Consider the following 26,168-nt stretch of genomic DNA (forward strand, 5'->3'; position numbering starts at 1 on the left):
CTGAGAGCAACAGAGAAACAGCCGAGAGGATCGTGGTAACTCTGGAGGAGCTGCAGAGATGAAAAGCTCAGGAAACTAAACTATTTTGACCTTTTTTGGATATGTGACAAGAAGGGAAAATAAAGGAAATCAACGCAGCTTCTCATCTTCCCATAAAACTTTGGAAAAATGTGTCAGCTTCATGTTTGGTTCCGTTTTGGCAGCGTTCTGTTTTCTTAACATGAGGCTTGTTGACTATGCAAGAAAGCGTTCACTTGATCTGTGATCACACCCCAGCATCATGTTTTGTTTAAGATTGGCGCATCTCTGTCAAACTTCACCATTTTTCAGTCAAACCTGCCTTTTGGAATAAAAGTTGCCCAATAACAATGGACACCTTCGTATAAAGTGCTGATCTTTTCAGGCCATCATCCCTACTTAAACATACATCGTCTGATATGATTAAAACCTATTGGCTTTCAAATTTACAACAGTTTAGAGTTGAAAAACACTTATGATTTGGCTAAAATGCTCATTTGGCACATTGTTTACACGGTGAAGCTAATTTGCTAGCATTAAAGTGCTGGATTTTTGTTTTTAACAAGCAGCAGAAGCCAAGCAGTACTCCTGGTCTCTTGTTTTCTTGCAGTGGCATGCCTGAAAATGGTTGTCATATCCCAATAATTTACAGCAGGGTTGGTGTGCCAACAAAAACTACTGCTGCTTTAATGAGGGAAATTGTAGCTGCTTGCAAGCAGACATTGTTGGAAACTCGGCAAACAAAGCTATTTTTGCAAGAAGTTTTATGAAAAAAAAAAAAGAATGCATTAAAATTCATGTAAAGTGAAGAGATGTGGATTTGTTTTCCAACCTGAATGTCTGCACCGGCAGGGGTTCCTTCTGGTTCTGCCCTCTCATCTGCAAAACCTCTTTGGAAGCCTTCCTCAGTCTCCTCTCTGCTGCCTCCTCCTGACGCTGCTCCTGCTTGCTCTGGTTGGCCTGCAGGGGGCGACACCAGTCAACTTGCTGCTGAGGGGCAAGCAAAGCTCCCCCGAGTGAAACGTTTCTGCAACAATCCCCACGGAGGTGAGAAGCAGTCCGTATAAGCATAAGCATCATTTCACGCTCTTCCTCAAAATAAAATCTCTTCAATGGCGCTGGTGTGAAGTACGCAGCGGTTATGAAAGCGCACATGCGGTATGGTACACCGAGCACAGCAGCAGCGCGTGTAAACGGTACGCACTGCAACGAATGAACGGCCTGTTAAAAACAATGGCGGACCACATTGTGTTGTGTTTTGCTACTTAACCTGTTCAGGGTAGCCCATTTCCTGACAAGGAAATAAATGTTACATGGACACTTTGTTCATGAGAGACAGGTTTCTGATGTAAGCTAAAGGAAACGGCAAATAAAACACACTAAACCACAGCGGAAATGGACTGCAACTACATCTGACTCAAGGCGTCTTAAACCTGGAACTTTCCCCCTTTTCAATATCCGAAAATAGCCGTCAGTTTTCAGGCAGCGGTCTCGCGTGAACGTCGCCATGTCCGGTTTTACCTGTCTGTGGGCCTCTCTGAGCAGGCAGCGGAAGCGCTCGTCCCTCAGGGCCCAGGAGGGCAGCTCGTTGGCGTCGCTGGCCTGCGGCTCCTCCAGCCGCAGCTTGAGTTCCCTCAGGGCGCTCAGCTCCTCCATCAGCTGCCGCTGGCGCGTCCTGCAGGCCTGGAGGTCCAGCTCCAGGTCCAGAGAGGTCCGCGTTGGCTGCTCAGCCAATGAGGAGCGGTACGACTGCTGCTGGCACACACACGAACACACGTCTTGAACTATACAGCCTACAAAGATGCTGGAAGGATTTATTCAAAAAAACCTGCTTACAATTTTGCTTGAATTTTCACTTCACAGCAAATTGGATAAGAAACATCCAACAAGCTTCACTCTATGGCTGAAACTATTAATCGGCTTTATTGTGATCAATCGATCATTGAAACAATCGTCAACTAATTGATTAATCGTTAAATGTAGCATGCACACTCAAAAAAAAACAGCTGAAAGAACCACACAGAGCAGTAAGTCAGTCAAAAGTGTACAAAAATATATATATTCTTACATTTAAAATGGGGGAAAGCTTTGTAAACATTCTCTACTAAATACACATCAAGTCATTTTAGCTTCACCTGGTTCAAATTCTGTAAAGGAAAAGAAATCGAGTCGAATTTTGCATCTTGTAATGCAATTCTATTAGATAAAAGACTCAAATGGAAAATTTGGCAGACAGTACCAAATATTTGAATCCAAATAATCAGTTAATCATCAGAATAATCGAGTGGTTAACTAATAAAGTAATCGTTAGTTACAGCCCTACTTTATGCATGTGTTCATTATATTAGGCTAATTAGCGCAGGATCTTTATCGTTTAGATTCCTTTTCTACCCACATCTGGCTACTTTGGACATTTTACTAGAACACAACATGTGTAGTTTATTGATGAATTAAAAATGAAACATTTTACAAGTAAATTAATTAGGTGTTCACAATAAGAAATTAGTTTGAACATTTATGGTCAGTGAGTCCCGTCAACTTTGATTTTGGCTCATGGGACAAAAAGACAACAACGTGCCAGAAAGTAAACAAACCTGAGTCTCAGAACTTCTTTTTTTTTAATTATTATTATTTAGGATTATCCTGCATTTAGCTCCATCTTTTCTTCCATCAACTCTAATGTATTCCTGCTGAAGCATGGTCCTGCCACCAAGGATTTTAAAACTTTTTCTTTCATTAAAAAAAAACAAAAACATCCACTTAAAATCCACCTGACACTAAAGTTTGTAAAGTTTCAGCACCTGCTTGTATCGGAGTGTTCTTCTCTCTAGGGTGTTTCTGACAAAAGGCAACTTCTTTGGTAAAGTGGAGCTGTCGCTGTCACTGCGATATAACTGGAAAAACAAAAACAAAACAAAAAACATTTAAATCAATGTTCAGGACCAGAGAATAATTCACACACAGCTTACGGTTCGGTTCATTTTACTTCGGAGCTGAACTCACCCTGCAGACGTAGTGACTCCGCGCGCCAGGCGAGAAGGTGTGGGAACGAACGATGGTGCTGCCCCGCATGAAAGGGGACGCGTGACCCCAGCGACCCCCCCTCTCTTTGGGTCGGACCTGAACCGGCTCCGGGAACGGCGCCTCCGTCATGGTGGCCTTCTCAACCTGGAAACACGTCGGAGTTGCTGAATTCTCATGTTCATGGAGGAAGAAAGCTCAAGAAAAAACCTCGACACAGCTGCAGCTTTTACCTTTACTGAAAAGTGTCTGCTGGGAGTCTGATCGCAGCGCCCCCCGGTGGGGAGGTAGATGCCCTCGGTGGACAAACCCTCCGAGGAATGAGTTGGAAACGCTGTGATGTTGCTGTAGTCGCTGTGCGCAAACTCTGCCTGCCAGCCCCTGGAGAACACACACACTTGTCATGAAAACAAATTACAAAGAGACGTCTTTAACCTGATATCCCAGGTGGTGATGAATGATACGATATCATCTATGATGCATAATTTTCTCGAGGAGACTTCAAGCAATTCAAACCCAAAAACATGATTAAAATTCAAAACGTAGGCCCGTCATTGTGATAAATTTTACTGGACGATAAATTGTCCCAGAGGTTATTACGATAAACGATAACGCTGTTTTATGTAATATATTAACAGCATAATATAGCAACAAAAGATTCTCAAAGATCAATAAACTTCAAATTCTAATGAAAATTTAATACGGGAACTGGCAGACATCTTAATTGTCCAGAATAAATAAAGAAAAATAAACAAATTAAATGAATTATGAGATATCTGAAGATTTTTGTCATCCAGCTTTGGTGGAAAGTATCGAGCTCGTTTTAATTGATCAATTGATTGATTGATTACATCCTTCTTTTGTTTAGATTTCTTTTTCTTTATCCTTACATAATAAATGAACATAATTCTATATAAAGAGAGCGCAAATGGAAAAAAAAATAAAAATTTGCATTCCAGTTATTTCAAATGTGCTTTTACGTCTGTAGATCGTTTCCTAGGCAACAGAAAAGCCACCAAATCACACCCAGTCACGGACTCGTCCAGTTTCATAGCTTCATGTTTTAAATGACCGTCTCCATCCAAAGCAAAACGTGTCGCCCAGTTTACACTTCATTTGATGCAAACGACTCCATTCGACTCGCCTTCTTCAAATTAAACGTTTGTGCAGCAAATAAAACTTCCGTTTGTGCCGCTGTCATTTTAAATATTTCAGTGAATGTTTCCAGAGGTCATCAAAGGTCAGCCAGCCCGTCCACATTTACAAAATCAAGTGAAATATGGCACCAATCAGCTGCGCAGCAAAAGATTTCCATTTGTGGCATTATAATTTTTAGGATTGCATAAAAACAACAAACAAAAAACTAGAGATCAACTCATTACACCACAAAACAGTCTGTATTATTAGTATTACAGTCTGTCACAGACTGTAATACTATAGTATTAAACTTTTGGCACCAATTTTGTTTAATCTGAAGAAGACTGGTGGGGCAACTTCACTCAGGTCTCCATTCAGACTTGAGTGAAGTCTGAATGTTTCTTTAGTTCTAAAACAAAACAGTCTCCCCCCCCACACACACTGGGAGCAGAAGGACTTTACGCTCAGACAGTCACCTCTCAGACGTCGCCTCTCCACACGCGTCCTTCTCTGACCGCTGCAGCTCCAGCTCCGAGCCTCGCTCCTCCGGATGGGTGGAGGTGGAGGAGCGTGACAACAGGGTGGAAACGGTGTCCTGTGATATGAGAGCAAATGCCATCGTCACACAAACTCTTCTTCCTCATGTCAGTGACGAGAAGATATTAGCACAATAAAGATGCGATTTCACCAGAAGGACGTCTTAAAATTACGAGGAAAACTAAGAAAAAAGAAGAAGCTCCACAACAGACTGTCATTTGACTGGTTTGGGTCAGAATGCACTGATAAAACCCATTAAGATAATGCATAATAAACAGCTGTGTGTTCATTTGATGTGCTTTTTAAAATTAAACATGGAGCATCTTTTCACGTAGATGCAACCTGGCAGCATAGAAATTAAAACTGCTTTGATCTGACTGATAAAACAGTATTTAAGCAAACAACTGTTATCTTGACGGTTGTACTGATGTGGCTCTCTAGAGTCTGGAGGGCCACATAAAGAGTAACGATGGGCTGGATTTGGCCCCCGGGCCTCGAGTTTGACACAAGCGTCAGAAGATGAAGTATTACTTTAACTGTAAAACTGACACCAAAGTATAACTTCACAGGATGCTCCGCTTTATTTTATTTTTCGGGTTGGGGTTCTACTTCATTCTCCTAACAATATGACTGGATTCTTTGAACTTCACTGATGTGTCATCAGAACTTTATTCACGGATCAGTACCACTGTATTCTTGTATTATTAGGACTTTGTTATAATTAAAAATTTGAAAAGCCAGTCTTTTGCAACAAACGGACAGACTGTGGTGGACTGAACTCGCGCTCACGACGCCCCCTGCAGGTGGTGAGTCATATTACACAGCAGAGTTTGTTGCCATTGGTATAAAAGTACTGAAGTCACTCAGTCGTTTTCACATCCTGCCACATTACAACCAAAACCTTCAGTGCATTTCTTTGGGGGCTGGAAGCGATCGACACAACGTAGTGAGTGATCATGAAGTGGATGAAAAGGTCAGTTTTAATTTTTATTTTAAAAAACTTAAAATTAGAGAAGCGAGGTGTGTGTATTCAGTAGCTCCAACTACTACACGTTTTGCCAGCCTTTGCATATCTACAGACTAAATTTAGGTGCGGAGTTTGACTGGACCATTCCAACACGAACACAGTGGAAGGCGACCCTCGGAATCATTCGGGTGTTTTACAGTATTTTTGCATTTGGCTCCATTCATCTCCCACCACCACCAGGCTGCTGCTGCTGCTGCTGCTGTTCTCCACAGTGGGAACAGTGTACAGTGTTAAATTTAAACCTCCATGTAGACCAAATGTTGAACTCAAGCTTCATATGATCAGAACTAATGTTTGGATTTAAGATTTTATCACAATACTTCTTGTGATGGTGATAAAAATTATAAATTATTGTGTTTTTGCTCAACTTTATAACTGTAAAAACGGTAATTATACCTCCACAAATATTGTTCTTGAAAAACACCCCAATTTGAAACAGGATGCAGCTTACAGAAATGTGTAATTTATATCACTAAACTGCACACATTTAATCATGTTTTAAATTATTTAATGCAGTTTAATCATTTAAAACACGATTAAACTGTTAATTGAAATTTATGAGGTGATAAATCAAGTAACACGTTTTTCACCATAAAAATGATAAATGTCGAATACTAATGTGCCGCTTCTCAAATATGCACAACTCTGCTTGAAATTTGTGGCCTTGACGCAGAAAAGTTAAAGGGGTGTGAATAGTTTTGCGAGTCGCCGTTCTTCCGCGTGGCTGAGACCGTTTACCGTGGCTCTGGACCGCGCCTCGTCCTCCTGGTTGTCATGGGTCCGGCGGCTGAGGGTCCTCTGCGAGTCTGTCAGCATCTGGACCCGCAGACAGTGGTAAACCATCTCGGCGCTTCCCTCGCAGTCCGCCAGGCTCAGCTTGGCCGTGCCCTGCGGGGGGAACGACGGAGGGACACGGTTCAGGAGGGGAGTCTGAGGAGGCGCGCGGCTTCAGCAGCGACAGCTTCCTGTCAGACCCACCAGGAGCTCCTCCTGAGCCTGGGGGCCCAGCGAGCAGACCGACAGCTGCAGGGCGCACACCGCCAGCGCGTTGGCGGGGACGGGGATGCGGAAGCCTTCGTTGAAAGTCATCTGGCTCTGCGGCTCCAACGCGGTGCAACAGTAGAACGCACAGGCCCTGCTGGCGTCCAGGGGAATCAAGTGGACCTTCACAAACCTTCAGGCAAACAGCACAAGAAAGGCTGGGTTATGCTTCAGGCATCTGGATCACACAGATCTAAACAGGGTTCATGCTGAACATGTGAAGAAGAAGAAAGCATTCTCAGTAGTTTGATGTTTCATTTTGGGCTAAGGTTGACAGACTGGATTGTTTTTCTCATCTCCATGGCGTTTCTGAAGAAAATCTGAAGATTTTCTTTTCTTAATTTTGTTGGTAAGAAACATTCGGTATGCTTTACCGCCACCTACTGGTATGGAGTGTGGCTCAAAACATCCATTTTATTTTTATTTGTTTAGTATCAAAGATCATATTTAACATTAAGTAAATGTTTCATTTTGCGTGACAGAAAAGTCCCCACGGGGAAAAAAACTCCACAAAAAAAAAATTAAGACCCATGATTAACGTATTTAAGACTAAATTACTTTTTATTTTTCTTCTCAATTATTCGAGGTCTTATTTTAGACATACAAATTAAAACTTTAAGAACGAATGGACACTAATTAGTGGAGATCCACAGCTATGCTGGGAGAATCTGACAACAGAAAGCTATTAATGAAAAATGTAATGTTTTCAGATTCAATTCTTTGAACTGGACTATTTGAAAGGGAGTGAATAGAAATGTGCACAACACTTATGCCAGTAAAGGAAACTAAAAAAGTAATTCTGCACTAGTGTGCGTCGGTCTGTCAAACACAAAATTGGTATGTGAAATAGTTGAAAGGGTGTGAATATTTCTGTATGTATTGCAGTTTAAAGTTACCAATTGTGAGAAGAAACAAAAATCAAAAAATGTATGCTTGATATCTACATGAGCACCAACTGGCAGCTCATCAGAGCAGAAAAACCATCCAGTGTCTCAGAGTCAGATTTTATCATTTCAATAAGAAAACCAGTTCTGTAGTCACAGACTTGAGCTCCCTTCTATTCTGCATTTACAAAAGAAAATAGTCACTTTAATTGCAACAGCTGAAAATACTCACACTTTATAGCTTTCTCTCACATTCGAACAGTTCAGATTCTTCAGCTGCAGCACATGCAGCCGCAGAGACCGAGAGGTGGATTCCCACCTGTAAAAACACAAACAGAAAACATGAGGTCATGTGGGAAACTAATCCCAGCCCGACTGCCGTCTACAAACGCTCTTCGACCAGAACAGACTTACAGCAGTCCTAGCTGGATCTGGGTGGGCTCGCTTGCAGGGGACGCCTCTTTGGCGTATGAAACCTCGTCGTACTCCTCTGGCCTGTGGAACCAAAAGACAACGCATCCGCAGGTTTCAGTAAGACAAAGTGAAGTATTTTCAAGACCCTTTTGATGCCTCCTTGAATGAAATTTAAGACATAAAACTCTGTTGATGTCGTGCGAGATTCTGCTGCGTTACGATCAAACGCAGCAAAAACATGAACATTCCTGGGGCCTGTTTGGTTTTGTGTTTCTCACCCTGCGTGTGTGTAGCTCTACAGCTTTCACCCTCATAATGCGGAGCTTTAAAGTTTGCTTTAGCACAGAAAGTAGCAGGTTTGCCAACAGAAGTCGGTCAACGGTGAAAACAAACAAACACGAGCCAATTGGAGCTCAAACTGATCTTTGGTTTAGAGGCAAAAAAGCTAGCTAGCTAGCAGGCTAGCCAGGGTAGATTAGCATCCTTTTCTGTCTGATAGAAAAGTTCTGAGAGAAAGAAAAAAAATACGACATGACCGGGATTAAACAGTTCTGCCACAACAAAATTTAAGACCTGTGATTCAAGGCCAACTTGCATCTTTCATGAATCAGACATTTTTTAGCAATTAATTTTAGACCCTTGAATTAAAGACTTTTTAAGGAAAATCTGTTTTCTTTCCATGCTGAAACAAGTTGCAGAAATCACTTCAGGACACGCAGTAGTTGAATCAATTTCTAACTAAAGTGATTCCTGTGGGGATTAGCTGTAGCTTTCAATTCAAAGGCAACAACATATTGCTCCCGTTAATGTTCTGTTTAACAGCTCTCTCACCTTTTACCCCACGCCTCGAACACGCCGCTGTCCGTGGCTAGAGCGTCCTCGGAAACCCCCGCCGAGACTCGCCTGGCTCTCCTGCTGCTCCGGTTGGCGCTGTTGCCCCGTAGCGTCACCCCTAGCAACAAAGGAGTAGAAAATCTGGATATGCTGCGGCTGAAGCGATTAATTTAGTAAATCGATTAATTGTTAACTGGAGTATACAGACTGGGAAAAAAAAAGCAATCTGTTGAAACAAAAACACCACAAGGAGAGCAGCAACAAAGCCAGAACTGTACAGAACATGCAGAACACACTTAGTATTTACGATGGAAGAAAAAAAGGTTGTAAATATGTTCAACCCAGAACTCCTCTAGTAGCAGCATAGTTTTAGCTTCACTTCTGTAAAAACAAAAATGTAGCACTTTTTGCAATCCGATTTTTAATTGGTTAATAGAAGTGTCAGCAGGTTAGCACTATGCTGTATAGATGGCAAGTCAAACAGGAAGAGCTGAGCTTCTCACAATGATCAATCATCCACTAATGGAATATTCTCTTATTGCAATTCAGGAAGTGAAATGTTTATTTTATCAATTAATTTTTAATTATGCACATATTTTAATGCATTTCTAATTGTGTACAAAAAAAGGCTTAAAATATAAAAAAATAAATAAAATCTACAGAGTGTTCCAAATTTTTTATCCGATGAATCGTCAGAATAAATAGAAAAATTGAAAGCTAAAATAGTTAGTTGCAGCTCTAAAATATTCCAGATTAGTTTCTATAGTTTATAGGAGGGGAGAGGGCTGCGCTGCGTCTACCTGTGGAGGTGAAGGCCGTCTGAGCCCCACTCTCTCTCTGGCTCTTGATGTCCAGCTGGTGCAGCGCGGAGAGGCTCGGCATGTCCTCGCCGCCCATCAGGACGCCGTGCGACACACTTTGCGCCCTCAGCTCCTCCAGCAGGCCGCGCCCCGCCTGCTCCATGTACTCCTCTGTCATCTGGGTGAGGGGGCAATCCGGCGGCGCAGAGTGGTACGGCGTGTCCATGGGCGAGCTGGGCGGAGACAGGGACGAGAGCGAGGAGCGGGAAGAGAGGGAGGCCAGGGACTGCGGGGTGTCGTGGGAGCGCTTGCTCTTGCTCTGAGCCAGGTGCTCGGTGTTTAAGACTGAGCAGTCTCTGGACGCGCTCTCTGGGGGCAGCAGGTAACGGATGTGGGGGTCGAGGGGCTCCGCAGTCCCCTCGTGGCGCTCGTACTGCGGCACGCCGTAGATGTCGCTGAAGCTGATGGAGCTGAGGGAGCCGCGGCTGGACGTCAAGGAGCCTCGGCTGGAGGCCAGAGAGCCGCGGCTGCTGCTGGAGGAGACCGTGAGGGAGCTGGCAGACAGGCTGGGGACAGACCAGAGATGGCTCTGAAGACACTGTCCAGAGTGGTTTTTATTCTCTATTCTCAGTTCACTGACTGTAAAAACACAGCTTAGTAATAAAGTATGGATTTCCACTACAACATGAGCTAGAAAAGCTCTTTAAAAGGGGAAGAATGACAATTCCTGTCACATAATGCTATTTTATAGCACAACTATGCTACTTTAGTTGCTATAAAAATGCTATATATATATATCAAATATGGCTTAAAATGAATTTGACTTCATAATTGAAATTGGGCCTCTGTCTCTTTAAGAAACTCCTGCTTTATCTGAAACTCTGCCTTCAGGAAGTCATCACAACATGGCTCCTTTATTAACTCTTTAACCTCTTCACTAGTGTTGAACTAAGCAGTAGCTCCTATAATGAGCTCAGCAGTTCCACCAAGTGTTTGCTAATTGCTGCTGGCTAATCTGAAGGAGCTGAGTGGGGGAATCCCAGGGGAGAGGTGTAGGGATGCTGGAAACATCTGAGAAGGAGCTTTGCCCTCGAAGTCAGGACTAGGTCCACTCAGGTGTTTTCCAATGGTTGCCATGGAGATTAAAGGATTTCTCAAACATGCAAGAAAGAATCAAGGCAACACTCCAGGTATGTTTTTGATGAGAGAACAATATTTATAACGTGATCTAAAGCTAAAAAAAGTGGATTTTACATGATACTGTCCCTTTAAGAAGGATCTCCTGTAAAGTGACCTGATCAGAGGTATTTTTGAGTGGAAGTTTGTTTTTGGGAGGATTCTTGGTGAAATATTGACTTCGAACACAAACAGAAGCAACGGCCATGAAACGAAGTTGTTAAACGGCTGAGTAGCTCATGTGAGGCTGCCTGCTTTTGCAGGAAAGCAGCAGCGTGTGGCTCACCTCTTCAGCTGGGAATGAAGGTAGGTGGTGATGCGCGTGGCCTCCTGCAGCTGCCTGAGCAGGACGTTCCTCTTCTCCTGCTGCAGCAACCTGTCGGCAGGAGAAACCAAAGCGCAATGACAACATCAGCCGACTTGGTTGATGTTGTCAAACACGCAAGCAGAATCGGCCTCGAGGGATTTGTGTTCTTTTTCCTGCCATCTTACCTCTGATTGGCTCCCTGGCTCTGGATGATGTGGGCTCTCTGCACCTCCTCCTCCAGCTTGGCGCGCTCCTCCTCCAGCTGCTGCTGCGTCTCGGCTGCAAGCGGCTGCTTGCTGACCAGGATGAGCTCCTGCAGGAGGGCCTCCTTCTCGCGCAGGAGCTGCAGGAAGTCCCTGTCGCGGTCAGCCTCGGCACGGCCCGACCAGCTCTCGCTGTCGAGCTGCGCGAGTTGGTGCTGGATGCTCTGCACCCTGACAGGACAGCAAGACAGTCACTTCTCTCATTTACTCCTCATACTTGGGACTTGTAGTCAGGAGTGGCCAAGTACAGCTACTTTTTTCAGTCATGTTGGAAGGAAAAATTTGAGTTGCAAAGTTCACATGCTGAGGTCCAGAAGGAGACCAAAAGAAACCAAACATTTATTTAAATACTAGATATGTTAACAAGCTAACGGTTTCAGTTTTGTGCAGTTATTCCATATACTTAAATCAGCTATGATGAAAATTGTCGTGTTACCACAAACTTTAGTGTCTCTGGTTATCCGAGACAGACGACTGCAAAAATTGACAGGCCAGTGTAACGCTACAAAGTGATATTCACAGAAGTTTCCCATCCAATCTGAAAGAGCTCGAGTTATTTTGCACAAAAGAAAAAAGAAAGCTGGCAAAATGTGCAAAGCTGACCCTTCAGACCTGCGGTTAGCTCAATACAAATCCTAGTGTTTTGTTTCAAAAGCCTCTACAATCTAAGTTGGTGCAGAAAAATCAAAAACAGGTAGACTTCCAGAAACTAAATTTAGTATATGACATTTTAAGTTTTCCATACTGCAAAATATTATAATATATGAGGGGGTACCCAAAGGTTTTCAGACTGACGCTGTTGCACGCGCAGTTTTCGTAGTACAGGATTCTGCCGCCAGGTATTTGTTCAACCACGCCTTCTCAATCAGTGTGCCAAGCGGCGTTGATGTGGAAGGTTTCGTCTACCCGCAGTGAATTTTATTTGGAAGAGCTGTTTTGTCCAGCAGTCATTTTTCTTCATGGAGATGTTTTATGAGCAGCACGTGGCTGAAGCTTTGCTTCCTGCTCAGGAAAAAAAGCATCGGAAACCGTTCAAATGTTGAAGACCGCTTACAAGGATGACGTCATGTGTCAAGCTCAAGTTTACTCGTGGTTCACCCGCTTTAAAAACGGTGAAATGTCAATTGATGATCAATGTGAAGCAAAACTTCACAGCCGCGTGCTGCTCATAAAACATCCCCATGAAGAAAAACGACGGCTGGACAAAACAGCTCTTCCAAGAAAAGTTTTCAAGGTCAGATATAATTTGAACTGAAGTTAGCACTTTAGCTATGGCTAAATACCATATTGGTGTAGTGCTATAAGGTTAGGGAAACTACCTTTTTAGTTAGTTAAGTCCACCACTAATTTTCAATTTGTTGAATTTTAAAAATAGTAGGAAAAATATTTTAGGTAGCAGGTTTTTGTAAAAGTAACTCTTCCTTTATCTAAACAAATCCAGACATGGAAAATGGTAAAAACAGACTGAAGCAACAGACATTTTTTAACTGATCAACTTCTAATAAATATTTAATAATAAAAGTTTTTAAAAAGCCACTTGTAACCATCTACACAGAGTAATATTAACTCTGCTGGCAGAACTCAACATGCGTTTACTCTGAACAAGTATTTATGGCAACAGGAAGTCAACAGCGCTCGTCCTCCACGCTGCGACCTGCTGCCTCAGCCCGTCCTCCTGCAGGTGGAAACCGACTGGGAGGTTCACTCAGATCTGAAACAATCTCAGGAATCGCTCTATCAGCTGATAAAATTATTGGTTTATATGAGCTGGTTTTCAGAAGAAGTGACTCAGCATGAAAGTTTCCCTTCTTTGCTGCTCTGACTCTGATGTCATGGCTTGGCGCTGCCATTGGTGGGTCCCCACAGAAACATGAGTCTCATAAAAACGATTACAATTGAGCCGGTGTAATGACACGGCCTTCTTTTTGTGTCCCCAATTAGACGACACACAAGCCCTTTTTTTGACACCGCAGTGTCAAGCGCGGTCTAATGGCGTCATTTAAAAGTACAGCTTGTATTTTGGGCCACCTTGTGGAGGACCAGGCTGTGCGCTGCGGCTGGGCGGTGGGCAGTCCTATTCTGGCTGAGCACACAAAGGCAGCACACAGTCAGCAGCAGCAAGGCCAGCAAAGAATGTGACCACCCAGCTCTTTCTGCTGGCCAGACATCCCTCAGCGGCCGATGGACCCAAATACTATTCATAACTCGTCCTCCCACCCTTCCAGGGGGCAGTATTCGGAGGTGGTGGTGGGGAGGGGGGTGCGTTGCTACAGGGGTTAGTGATTTGGTGCTGCATGCTTCTGCGTCTCAGTGCTACCCCTGACAAAACAAACAGCTGGGCAGACTTACTTCTTCTTGGCTTCTTCGTACTGCCAGTTGAGTTTGACTTTGTCCACCAAATGGGAAGAATCTTGGGAACCGTACTTCAGAAAGAAAGGAAAATGTAAAACGTTAACATGGCCTGACAACTCAGATGAGCACTGAAACGATTAATCGATTATTGAAATAATTGTCAACTAATTTAGTTACTGATTAATTATTAACTGGAGCATACAGAGTCAAAAAAATGCCATTTGCTGAAAGAACAAGACACTCAGAGCAGTAATTAAGCCAAAACTGTACAAACATTTAAGATTAAAATAAATATCTGAATATGTTCTAGCCAGAACTCTGGTAGTTTTTAGCTTCATCTGGTTCAAATTCTATACAAACCAAAATCTCCTATTAAGCATCTTTTGCTGTCCAATTATTAATAGATTAATTGAAAGAAAATGTCAGTCAAACCATAAATGATCAACATACAATGAAGAAATGTGCTGTTATTCCATTTTAAACAATTACAAAGGTTTAAACTTTTTCTTAAAACAGGACTTAAATCACTTGTTTACTTGCATCTTTTAACATGTTTACAATTATGTATAAATTAACTTAAATGGTTGAATGAAAAAAAATCAGGAGAATTTGCCCATTTTATTTTAGCTGATTAACCGTTCAATTAATCAATAGAACAATCGATTACAAAAAAAAAAAAAAAAAAAAAAAAAAAAAAAATCAATAAGCTGCAGCTCTGATAGCACAACTCAAACCTGCAAAGTTATTCGCTGGAGACATTATGAGATTAATACATGCAGCCGACCTCCGTATAAATCAGATATTAAGGAAATTACATGACCCCTGACCTCTCCCATGATGTCCGTCTGGCAGCCGGTTTCGCAGTACTGCTGCGGATTGTACAGGTTGCTGGTGGTGGCGGCGCTGATCGCCACCTCGCTGGCTGCGTCGCCGATGGACAGGCTGCTCTGGAAGTTGGCAGTCAGCTTAGCCAGGCTCTGGAAAAACAGAATATTCAGATAAATCTTCACATTCAAAAGAAAGACATTCAAACAACTTCAGCCTGAAAGCAGACTGAAAAAATCAACGAAACCCTTAAACAGGGGTGTCCAAAATCGGTCCTTGAGGGCCGGCATCCTGCACGTTTTAGTTCTCTCCCCAGTGGTAACAACCTTTTCAGCTTGTCAATGTTCTTCTTAGGCCTCTAATAAGCCATCATTTGATCCAGGTGCATTAAACCAGGGAGAGAACTAAAACATTCAGGATGCCGGCCCTTGAGGACCAACTTTGGACACCCCTGCCCTTAAACGACTTCCAGAGGCTGTTTGACCTTCATCAGACGTGTAAAAGTAGAAAAGTTTTAATCTTTAAAAGAAACATGAAGGTCAGACCGGTAACTAAAGACAGGAGCTTCTGAAATATTGTTCTCTGGACAGAAAACATGTTTGGCATAAACCAAATACTGACATCACTAAGTTTTCCTATGCTGCTTTTTTTTAAATATACATTTTACTTATTTAAAAAAAAAGATAGTTTCTTGTTTGTTTTCATCTCCAATTAAAATCAGTTCTTTTATCAGAGCTAACAATGTCTGATGGTTTCGTCACTCAGTGGAAGCAGAACAGTAGACAGAAACGGACACTAGAGGTCAGCATCAAATATGCAAACTGCTGCTGCGCCTGCCGTGGGTGGAGTGAGGAGGAGGCAGTCACCTGGATGAGGTCCTGCCTCTCCTTCTCGCCTGTGCTGATGGACTTCTTGATGCTGCGCAGCTCGCTGAAGATGGCCTGAGCCTCGTCCAGCTTGTAGTTCGTCTGACTGGAGGACATCTTCCTATCAATCCTGAAGGAAAACATCAAACATGTTCGCTTAGCAGACGAGTAGCTCTTAAGCTTTCATTTGATTCACTTCCAGTATCTCTGAAGATGGTGGCAGTGAATCACTATTTAGGCTACATTTGCAGTTTTGTGACAAAATACAATTGCGTATTTTTTTCCTACCTGATAAATAAAAACTATTTCAAATTGATTTTAACCGTTGTATTTTCGCAAGTCATTTTGTGAAACTTGACAAAGAAAATCAAAAACAAAAGGAATCTGTAAGGGAGAAAGAATTTCTGTGGGAGGTTTCGTTCATCAATAACGCAACGGTTTATTTTTAGGTTTTGGGTCGTTTCAGTCATGAGACACCGGAGGTGAGATTCTTGTTTTCAGACGTTCTTCCAGGCTTTCCCAGGTTTAGTAAGCGAGATGTGATTTTTACAGCCAGCTCACTCACAATGCGCCAACAGGAAGTGAATAAGTCCAATCACACTGCAAGGCTCCTCATGTGTGCAGACATTGCGCTTTTTCACATTAGACTTGTTATATTTAGAAAGTCTTTTTACGCAAGCGGCCGACAATGTAGAAATCAAGTTAACTTCAAGATAATAAATCTGAAAAATGTGTCATGCATTTTTCATATTAAGCAGGCATTTCCCAAAACTTCTGAACATCGTTTACTAAATACTCAAAAAAATGCCATTAGGTGAAATAAAGACAATCAAAGCAGTACTAAATCTGTGTGCATAATATATACATTTTTCATTTAAGATAAAAACCTCGGGAACATATTCTACTCAGAACTCCTAAAGTGGCATAGTTTTATGTTCACATTTACAAAGGAAATGCTACGAAAAGGATTTAGTTATTTATTTGCACTTTTAAATGATTTTCTAATGCATAAGAAAGGCTTATGTGGTTAAAAACAAAACATCTGCAGAATATGCCATTTTTAAAAATAAATCCAATTAACTGAGTAATCGATAAATAAAATAATGGTTGGTTGCATAAGGCGCGGCGTGGTTAGCTCTCCTGCTAACTTCATTCTCCTTCAGAAGCAGGTTCTGTCCATCCTGACCCAGAAACAGGCTTGGCTTTGTCTCTCCGCTCCAACCCTCTGGTGGAGCCTGCGAGGTTCAAACTTATGTCCCCAGAACAAAAAAACTAAATAAATTTAAAAACTACCGCTCGGTGCCAACCACCCTATAGGCTCGCATTTCCTTCAATCTGCCGAGGCGTGACGACAGTCCTCCAGGATGTCGGCTGGACAAGCCGTGAAAGCGTTTGTGAAACTCGCAAAGATAAGGAGGTGCAAAGATGAAAGATAGCCTAAACCCCAACTCCTGACTTCTTTAAGGGTTGTAGTAACGATCATCATCGAGTGGATTTGGTTTGGGGGGTGGGTGTACACCAGAAACTGTTTATCAGCTTATCTGATGTGGTGAACAATTTGCTCTATTGCTGATCACAGCTAAAATTAACCAGAAAAAACAAAAACACAACAACAGCCTGAAGGGTCACTCCTGTTCTGAACCCGAGCAATCCGCACAGAACAATGGGACACGCACAGACCAGCAAACAAAGTCACAGACACGCCTAGAGCACGTATACACATCGCAGCACTCAATGTTTCTTTTTTTGCAAGCTGTGTATTCTTCCCGGCTATTCTGGGAATCACTTGAGTTGCGTATTATCTAAGAGATAAGGAACTTCTTTGCCAGGACTCAGGAAGTGCAGAGGAATTTGCAGCCAGATATCTCTGTTTTTGAAAGCCGCTTTAGAGCCCCCCCTCCCCCCAATCCCCTCCGTGGAACAACTTCCTCTCCAGGCTGAGCCTTGGCTCCCTGCACTCCACTGGTGCATCCTCTTCCTGAGGTGGAGTCCCCTTTTCCATCAAAAAGAAAAAAGAAAAAAAAACTCCCTCCATTTGGCTTTTCTCAAAAGCTCTCTTTTCCTCCTCTCGCTCAGCGAGGTGGAGCTTCTATTTCTAACATGAAATTTGGAATGGCTCAGAAATCTTCCCAGCACAGAGAGATGGTTTGTGTGTGTGTGTGTGTGTGTGTGTGTGTGAGTCTGAAAGCAAAACATTAAAAGAAAAAAATAGAATCACATTCATAAATCTTCTGAAAGAACCTTCCTCCTTTCAGTCATTGGAACTACTTTAAAGGGTGTTTTATATGTTAAAGGGCCACTTTAAACCTTAAAAAAAAATCTGCAATCATTTGGAGGAGAAGAAGAAGAGGAAGAGACAAACAGGGATGAAGCTGAACTTTGTGGACAGAGGGAATAAAAGAGGGAAGAGGCCGCTGGGTGGGGAGCAGCCGGGCCAAGTGTAGGAAGGAGAAGGTTGGCTGTGGGAGGAAGGGTGGACCGGGAACGAACACACACAAACACACAGAAGCAGAGAAACACTCACTCCTGCAGGGTCTCCACTCCCATTTCCTTATACTGCAGCTCCTGCTTCACCTGGGCCAGCTCCTGCTTCAGTCTGGAAAGCTGTGGACACAAGCAAGCACCGGGTTACCATGGTGAACAATGGACTCCTCTCACCGCCACAGACAAAAACTGCCGAATCATGACTACTGGCACGGAGGAATGCTCGACTGTTTGTACAGAGGTGCACACACACACACACACACACACACACACACACACACACACCTCTCTTGAAGAGGTTTTGGACTTAAGTGTGGAAATCTTGACCCCGACCAGCCGACAAACGTGCACCGGCTTTAAGAGTCTTGAAATTCAAATCGGAACGGATCAATAAAATTATTTAGCACTGCTCAGCATTGCAAGAGAAACTCAAAATAAAAACTGAGATAGAACATACTTAGAAGTGATTTTCCAATCAAGTTCTCACTAAAACCAGGAAGTAAGAGAACACCTATCCAGTTTTACAGTCCTTGCTCAGAGAACAGACATTAAAACATATTTGTTGTAGTTTATAAATCACTGAACGGCTTATCAACCTTCCAGACCTCTCAGGTCTTCTGGTTCTGGTTCTGCTCTGCATCTCCAGAACCAAACATGGAGAAGCATCATTCAGCTTCTATGTGTCACTAATCTGGAACAAACTTCCAGAAAACTGAAAAACTGCTAAAACACTGACTTACTAAAAATCAAGGCTAAAAATCCACATGTTAAGAGTCGAGTTTGATTCATAATAACTGGAACTTTGATCAACATATTTGAGGTAACCCTGAAAACATCCTGACGGTGGAATCGGACATGACTTTTTGACCGTATTTTCTTAGCAAAGGATGAAACTACAAATTTTCTATCACCGCGTTTCTAAAAGCCATGAGACGGTAGAGAAAGTGTGACCGGAGGAATCTCCAGCTCTGTGGAGCGCAGCGTTACCACCAAATCACTCAAAGTTAATTTCAGTCTAAAACGCGTAACGTGGTCAAACGGCATCAATACTGCCACAGGTAGGCAAAACTAAAATGCAAAAACAACATAATTAAAGTAACGCTCTGCCACATTAACAAGCAGATATAGAGATGCATCAATCGGATGATAGTAAGTTTTCACTTTCCTTGTGTCCAACTGGTCGATTTGAAATTTTGAACAAATTTATTTCCCCAAAGAAAAACACAAAGAAGAAACATTTCAGGTCGTTTATGAATCAAATAGAAGATCTAGATTTGCGTCACTCAGGCTGGCAGCACATTGGAGAGGATCGTTTACTCTGACGTTTTTTTTCTGTTCTGGATGCTGAGCAGCCGGGTTGTTTTTGGTCAATACTTTTTACACTTTCCTCATTTTTTATGATGTGTAACCATAGCAACAGGGCGGTTTACAACTGATCAACATCGCAAAAGCAGAAACCATAGATAACCAGCGTCTTCAGTCATAGGTTTCTTCAGATTCACTGTAATACAGACTGCTACAGGAGATCCTTCTTGCCCACAGCCATAACCATCTACAACAACTCTGAAGAAAACTCAATGATTAAGAATTACAGCAGCATTTGATTTCCTTTTGGGATAAATAAAGTATGTTTTAATTGAACTGAATGTAAATTTATGCAACAAAGCACAGATTACCAACCTGTTTCTGACCAACTGTGTAGTTTGTTACTGGCACTTATTGCCCCAGATAAGTGGGAGTTCTTTGTTTTGAGACATTTTGTCTTATTTACTGGTCTGAGCAGATCAAGGAAAATTGGGCCAATTTTGATTTTTGAGTGATTGATCGATGCGTCTCTGATAAAATGTAACCAGCTAAAAACCTAAATTGGCAAAAACCTGAACGTCTGACCCCACCCTGCTGAAGAATGGCTTTGGAATAATAATCAGTTCTTATGCAGCTTTAAAATCTGGGATTTCTTCGTTATCTGGACGTGTTTTAACAAGGCTCTAGTTCGCTTCAGCAGACGGATTTACACAGCGACACCCCCCCACCCCCCACTCATTTTTTTGAGGCACAACTCTTTGCTTTAAAATGACCCCGATCCAGGAAATACCCTGACCCGTGCTATTGATCTCAGGGTTAACATCCAACCTTGCCCTGCGAGTCCTGGGTCTCTCTTGACCCTTTGATGATCTCAGTCGTCCTCCTGAGGCCCCAGACCAGAGCCATGGTATCCTGCAGGGTCCACACCCCAGAGCCCCCCTCAACACATCCCATTGTTCTCCATCGATAGCAACTCACCCGCTCTCGTTTGCAGGCTATTTCCACTTTGATTTGATCAGGGTCGTATTTCGCACTTGAAGACGAGCCGGAAAAAGCTGCAGACGCATAAAGGAGAGAGAGAGAAGAGAGTTAGTGGTTATGGGTTTAGGGCCGAGCTGTGATAGTGAGGTCTCCTCGCGTTTCCTGGGAGTCGAGCCCTCCTTGAAGCGTTGTGTGAGGGGGTCAGCGGGTGAACTGGGTGGAGGTGCTAAAACAAGAGGGTGGAGTGAGGAAAGAAATGAGGATTTGGAAGAATTTCTATAGATTTAGATCTCCCCCAGCAGTGAGTGAGGAGTTATGAGTGTAGCATGTCCAGGTCAGATAATGAGGACAGCTCACAAAAGGGTGGGCTATATAGATTTAGAATTTTATGGTAACGATACAGATGTTACTCATTTCTTAGCTAACTGAATGACTGTGGCTTACAGGTGGGCGTGTATCGTATTGATCACAATAAAAATGTTGATCGTTGTAACAATACATTTTTCGTCACTGATGTTTAAGAAAAAAAACGGACATCTGAAATGTTACTTTTGCCATTTTCTCCAGTGTTTCGCAAGAGCATCAGTCAATATTGGTAGATTCAAAAGTATGATTACTGCTGCAATTTAGTGACAAATCACTTTAACTGGCAGGAATCTCATTTCAAATGGGAATGTTTTTCAAGAATATTTGCGTTTGTGGCACTATGGATGCTGTACCATGCCATCAGAGCCACACAGTTACCCAAGATGTAATGTTTTTTTTATTAGTCTTTTCTCATCACAAAAAGTGCCACAAAATATCAAGATAAAATTCGAAATCCTTCTCGCCCAGGCCTACTGTGACTGCATGGCACAGCATTCGAGGCACCACAAACAAATATAATTCTTGAAAAACATTCCCATTTGAAACTGGCTACTGTTCAGGACCCAATCTTACTAAAAGTAGTGTGATTTATGTCATTGAACTGCACACAGCAACTGCATTTTCACATTTGATATTTATTGATGCAGTGGAGAAAGTAGCAAAAGTAACATTTCAGATAATACTGTCAATTTAGTTTTTTTATTTACTGAAATTCACAACTGAAATTCATCGTGACGACAGTGAATCAAAAATGATAAACGTCACAATAAATGCCCGATTATGAGCTCAGGTCATCGTTTGTTTACGTGGGATCCTCATATATTCTTCTCTCCCCTCCATCCAGTCTTGACATGGGTGATCCTTACTGCTGGTGGTGGAGTGGTTGTCCCCAGAAAGCTCGTCCAATCGCAGCATCTCCCGCTGAGCCAGCTCCAGTCGCTGCTGCTTGATCAGGTACATCTCCTTCTTGGCGTTGAGGGCCTCCTGGGCCACCACAAGGTACTCCTTCAACATGCGCTCCTGCTCCTGCCGCCATTGTGTCCGCGGGTTCTCGATCTGGGTGGTTTCTGGCAAAAAGAAAGTGAGATTCATCAGCGATAATTGATAGTTTTAAAATTAAGAAATACTTCAAAATAATTTTCTTGTGAAATTTGATCATTCAAATCAAATAACTGTGTACCAAAATAGCACATAGCAAACCTAAATGGTGTTTCTTGGGTGTTAATAAAAATATTTACATGACTGATGATGGAAAGAGAAAAACATTAGCTCTGTTTGCTAAAGTTCTATTTAACCAGAAAAAGTTCAAGATGGTTTGAGGATTCTCTGACAGTAGCGTTTCCATTGACCAGATAAACGCGCAGATTGGAATTATGAAATTAAATTCAGTAGTAACCGGACGTTACTACTGGCCGAAATGACAAAGAAGACAACAGAAAGTGGTAGGATGGTGGCATGGCATGTTTTTAACGATTTATTGTATGAACAATCTTATTTAATGGAAACGCTGCAATTGAGAAATTGTGTTTTTTTGACAGTTGAATATCGACAAAGTTTTGTGCACATTTGTAATGGAAACCCAGCTGGTGAATAAAGCATATTTCCAGGAGCATCTCTGAAACAGATCCTGTACCCTGGGCAGGGAAACTCCAGTGACGCTTTCAGCTCCTCTCACCATCCTCTGCACAACTACAATAGGAAATAGAGACCAAAGAGATGTACTCACTGTTGATGTGGTCGATGTAGTAAACTCCCACTTGTTGGTCGTAAACCTCCTCCCACCCCAGAGGCAGCTCATCTCCAACACAGTCAGCAAACGTTAGCGGTTTTGTGATCCTGGAATGAAAAGTTACAAAAATGGAGAACATTTAGCTATGGTATTACATATCTTACACTTTGTTTCACATAGGACAAAAGCAGTTTTTTTCTTCTATTCCTAGTGAACAGAGAAGCATTATTTGAGCCCTTAAAAACTAAAGATTCTGGCATAATGATGAACAAAGCAGCAGAGAAGTATCAAAACATGCATTTTTCCACCCAATTATGTAATTTTTTCCCCCCCGTTAGCATAAAGACACCTGCAGGGTTTTCTGCCTCATTTATTATGTAAATTGAGTTTAGTCAGTTAATGAAGGAGATAAAAAGTCAACATTCAACCACAGGTTGAACATGTTATTTCAGCAACAATTTACCGGCTTCAACATAGAACATAGTGTAAAAAGATCCACATTTGGCCGATTTGGGACACGAGACGTAAAGTATGCACATTGAAGGCATGGGCTGGTATAAAACTGCTGGTAGAAATAATTCATGATTCACAAAAAAAAAAAAAAAAAAAATTGTCATGCATCAATCTTTTTTATGTCCATTTTTTGTTTGTGGCATTTTAAATAGTAACCTTCTTTCAGCCAGTTAACCAACAACATTGCTAAACCTCAGGATGCCTCATTACCAGCTCTTTCCAATCATGGACGTTTGTGTTTTCGCACTACCTTAGATTAATTCAAAGGAGAACTGAACCCCTTGGCATGAAGAATGAAGAATAGAAACTCAAGGCACCATCCTCCAAAATAGGTCTGAAGAAGTTCAGGACAGTACTAAAAACAACCTTTTGTTTTTAGTACCAGCACACATGAAGCTACTATGTATTTTTAGGGAAAAAAAAAAAAAAAAAAAAACAAGACCAGAATTGGACATGAAAATCTGTGAATGTCTTCTGGGACAGCAAGACAAACTTTCATCAAAACCACTGAAGCACACCAATGAACAAACTTCAAAACAAGCTAAATGCAGCAAAAAAAAAAAAAAAAAAAGCGATAGCCTTGACCAGCACTAAACCTCAACCATTTCTGTGTTCTAGATGTTTTCAGTGTGACAATTTATGTTTTAACCTAGTGTCTACCTAGTTGGCCATCAGCATCCCACATAATAAAGCTAGCTGTTAAATTTAAATGTTGCTAATGAGAGCTACCAGGCTAGCTTAAACAATGTTGTAGCTTCTAATCAACTACACAGATTATAGTTTAATTTAGCCAAAAAGACATTTAAATACAAGAATAAGGTAATGCCCATCTGAACCACGTGGCAGAAAATATGAGCAATATGCTGATTGACAAGCCAGCGACTACTACAAACAGCAGCTGAATGTTCTCTGCATTCTAAGTATATAAAGATAAAAAAAACAATTTTAACAGCACAATGACTGACAATTGATTCAATGAGCTAAAAATAATCAGAAGTGCAAATAAAACTATTTTATTTTCTTGTCATAGGATTATGGGGTCAGGATTGGTGGCAAATAAGACTGTCAACATTTGATAATTTTCTTCACATTCTGGATTTCTTATTTCAGAGATCAAATGACAGGCATCACATAAGCAGATGCATTCAGAGGCCCTCAAATTTAACAAAATCAAATCATGTTCAACAACAAACGATTGCTTTTGAGGTGAAATATTTTTTAAGCGTTTCCCATTCATTAAAATGCATGAGAACTATGAACTCTTCAATAACATTTTGAAGCCTGTTCACAATGCCAGCTACAAAAAGAAATTTATATTTTAATCACCAAACTACCCACAACTACCAGTCCACATGACGGTGAGCAGGTTGGATAATGGAATTAAAACCAGTAGCTGATCACCATCAATCACAGAGATCCTTGTACTGTGGGCGTGAGGCCTGGTAACCGGAAAGGTATGCATACAATGACGGGACTGCAAAGCGAGAGTAGCCGAGACATTCTGCTCTGCATTCCTCAGGAGACACACGCTTCAGCTTTCCTCTCCCAAAAACCTACTGCACTGGATCTCACTTCCACTTTCTTTTCTCTGTCAACAAAATGGTTTTCAGACAACGCCGTCGGTGCCGAGACACATGCTGCCAATTCAAATTAGAAGGCACCGCGTTAGTCAGCCACCGTCTCTCTCTCTCTCCCTCAAAAAAAGGACATTACGAAAGAGGGCGTACTCATAAAAATGTCTGATGTTCCAATAAAAGTATCAAGGAGCGGTGCTGAATCACACGCCGCGATGAATGAGTTGGGCTTGCCAAAAACAATCAGGGCTTCAAATTCAATGAACTGCCTTAGCATTTCACATATTTTTGGGGAATTCAACAGGTTAGGTTTGTTCTTGACATTCCAGAGATGTAATGCAGCAGTCCAGAATGTTACGATTGTGGGTTTCCTCATCATGTTTTCATTTATTTCCTCAAATGCCGATGAAACAATAAACTCACTAAAGTTAAACATACAAACTTTCAGAAATCGGTAGGTCTGGGTAAGAAAATTATGCAATCGAGTAATAGCATAAAACATGTTCTACACCTGTAAAAAGCTTCAAACCGCTTCAACAACCACAAGCTTTAAGGTTTTACACAGGCATTTTAAGTCAAAGACCAACACATTTCTGATAAGATAAAAAACATTTGTCCTCAAATGTGAGGAAGAAAAGGGACAAATATGGCTTTCTGCAATGTGACATGTACTGAAAAAAAAAATAAATCCAGTGCAACTAAATGCCTTTAAAAGTAATTATTGCATTGAGTCCACCTGTTTAATGGACTCATTAGTTTTGGCGTACAGCTGTTCTGAGAGACGCCAACCAGCCAACAGCATTAGACAAAGAAGTCTGAAAAATGCTGAAAATACTTCAGTGATGGGATATTTAGACATTTTTTTCCAACCAAGGATGAACAGGGACCTGGACAGACAGATCATGCACAATAAAAGTGTTTTAACCAAGACTGTAAAACGTGTTTAAATCACAATCTTGATAAACAGACAATCCACTGTCCACGTTATCCTTGAATGAACTCTTTTCTCACATGCTTCTCAACATTTGGTCCGACTGAACGCTGCTGCATTTGGACTGAACCCGATTCTTCTCTAGTAGCGGTGACGTTTACTTCCAGGTTGACGTCGTGTCAGGTTGCACCGGCATGAGGAATTGAGTTTAGTGTAAAACGAGCTTCAGCGAATGCCTCATCGCTGCTGCAAATCACATGAGAAACCCTGGTGCTTTCAAACGGAGGATGTTGGTGACGGCTGGGAGTGCTCTGTACTGTTTAGTTGATTTTTTTATTTTATTTTATTTTTAAAGTCGTTCGACAAACTGCAACGCCATGCACTTCGCACAGAACAACGCTGTATTCATTCACAACTGGAGGCCTGCATCGACAACTTTCAGTTAAAGCAGCGTTTCTCAATTCCGGTCCTCAGACCCCCCTGTCCTGCATGTTTTAGGCGTTTCCCTTCTGCCACACACCTGGATTGAATCTGTGGGTGATTAACAGGCTTCTGCAGTACTTGATGGTCATGCAATCATCTGAATCAGCTGTTCAGGAATAGAGGCACATCTAAAACATGCAGAGCAGGAGGGGCTTAGGAATGGAATTGAGAAGTACTGAGTTAATGTAACATTAAGATTTTTTTTTTTTTTGAGAAACTGAAAGGATGGCTCTCCTACAGAAACATGGCCGTCTTTAACCACGGTGGCTCTGGAGGAGCTGCAGCTCAAATGGAAGAATT

The 26,168-nt window shown here is 41.9% G+C and overlaps 1 protein-coding gene across 1 annotated transcript in view; it reads right to left on the bottom strand.

The window, feature by feature from the left end:
* Positions 1 to 26,168, bottom strand: part of wwc3 (WWC family member 3) — a 39,245-nt gene that overhangs the window by 890 nt on the left and 12,187 nt on the right. Inside the window, exons 2-22 of the mRNA XM_008407586.2 lie at positions 22,365 to 22,474; positions 21,505 to 21,705; positions 20,270 to 20,346; positions 18,027 to 18,106; positions 15,503 to 15,632; positions 14,639 to 14,788; positions 13,809 to 13,882; positions 11,382 to 11,630; positions 11,176 to 11,265; positions 9,714 to 10,279; positions 8,911 to 9,031; positions 8,080 to 8,160; positions 7,898 to 7,984; positions 6,719 to 6,914; positions 6,479 to 6,628; positions 4,653 to 4,771; positions 3,273 to 3,420; positions 3,022 to 3,186; positions 2,820 to 2,912; positions 1,540 to 1,770; positions 851 to 978 (exon numbers count right to left, since the gene is read on the bottom strand). Coding sequence (XP_008405808.1) covers positions 851 to 978; positions 1,540 to 1,770; positions 2,820 to 2,912; positions 3,022 to 3,186; positions 3,273 to 3,420; positions 4,653 to 4,771; positions 6,479 to 6,628; positions 6,719 to 6,914; positions 7,898 to 7,984; positions 8,080 to 8,160; positions 8,911 to 9,031; positions 9,714 to 10,279; positions 11,176 to 11,265; positions 11,382 to 11,630; positions 13,809 to 13,882; positions 14,639 to 14,788; positions 15,503 to 15,632; positions 18,027 to 18,106; positions 20,270 to 20,346; positions 21,505 to 21,705; positions 22,365 to 22,474 — 3,246 coding nt within the window. The remainder of the gene's footprint in view (positions 1 to 850; positions 979 to 1,539; positions 1,771 to 2,819; positions 2,913 to 3,021; positions 3,187 to 3,272; positions 3,421 to 4,652; positions 4,772 to 6,478; positions 6,629 to 6,718; positions 6,915 to 7,897; positions 7,985 to 8,079; positions 8,161 to 8,910; positions 9,032 to 9,713; positions 10,280 to 11,175; positions 11,266 to 11,381; positions 11,631 to 13,808; positions 13,883 to 14,638; positions 14,789 to 15,502; positions 15,633 to 18,026; positions 18,107 to 20,269; positions 20,347 to 21,504; positions 21,706 to 22,364; positions 22,475 to 26,168) is intronic.

The sequence above is a fragment of the Poecilia reticulata genome, linkage group LG4 (assembly GCF_000633615.1).
Source record: "Poecilia reticulata strain Guanapo linkage group LG4, Guppy_female_1.0+MT, whole genome shotgun sequence".
NCBI lineage: Eukaryota > Metazoa > Chordata > Actinopteri > Cyprinodontiformes > Poeciliidae > Poecilia > Poecilia reticulata.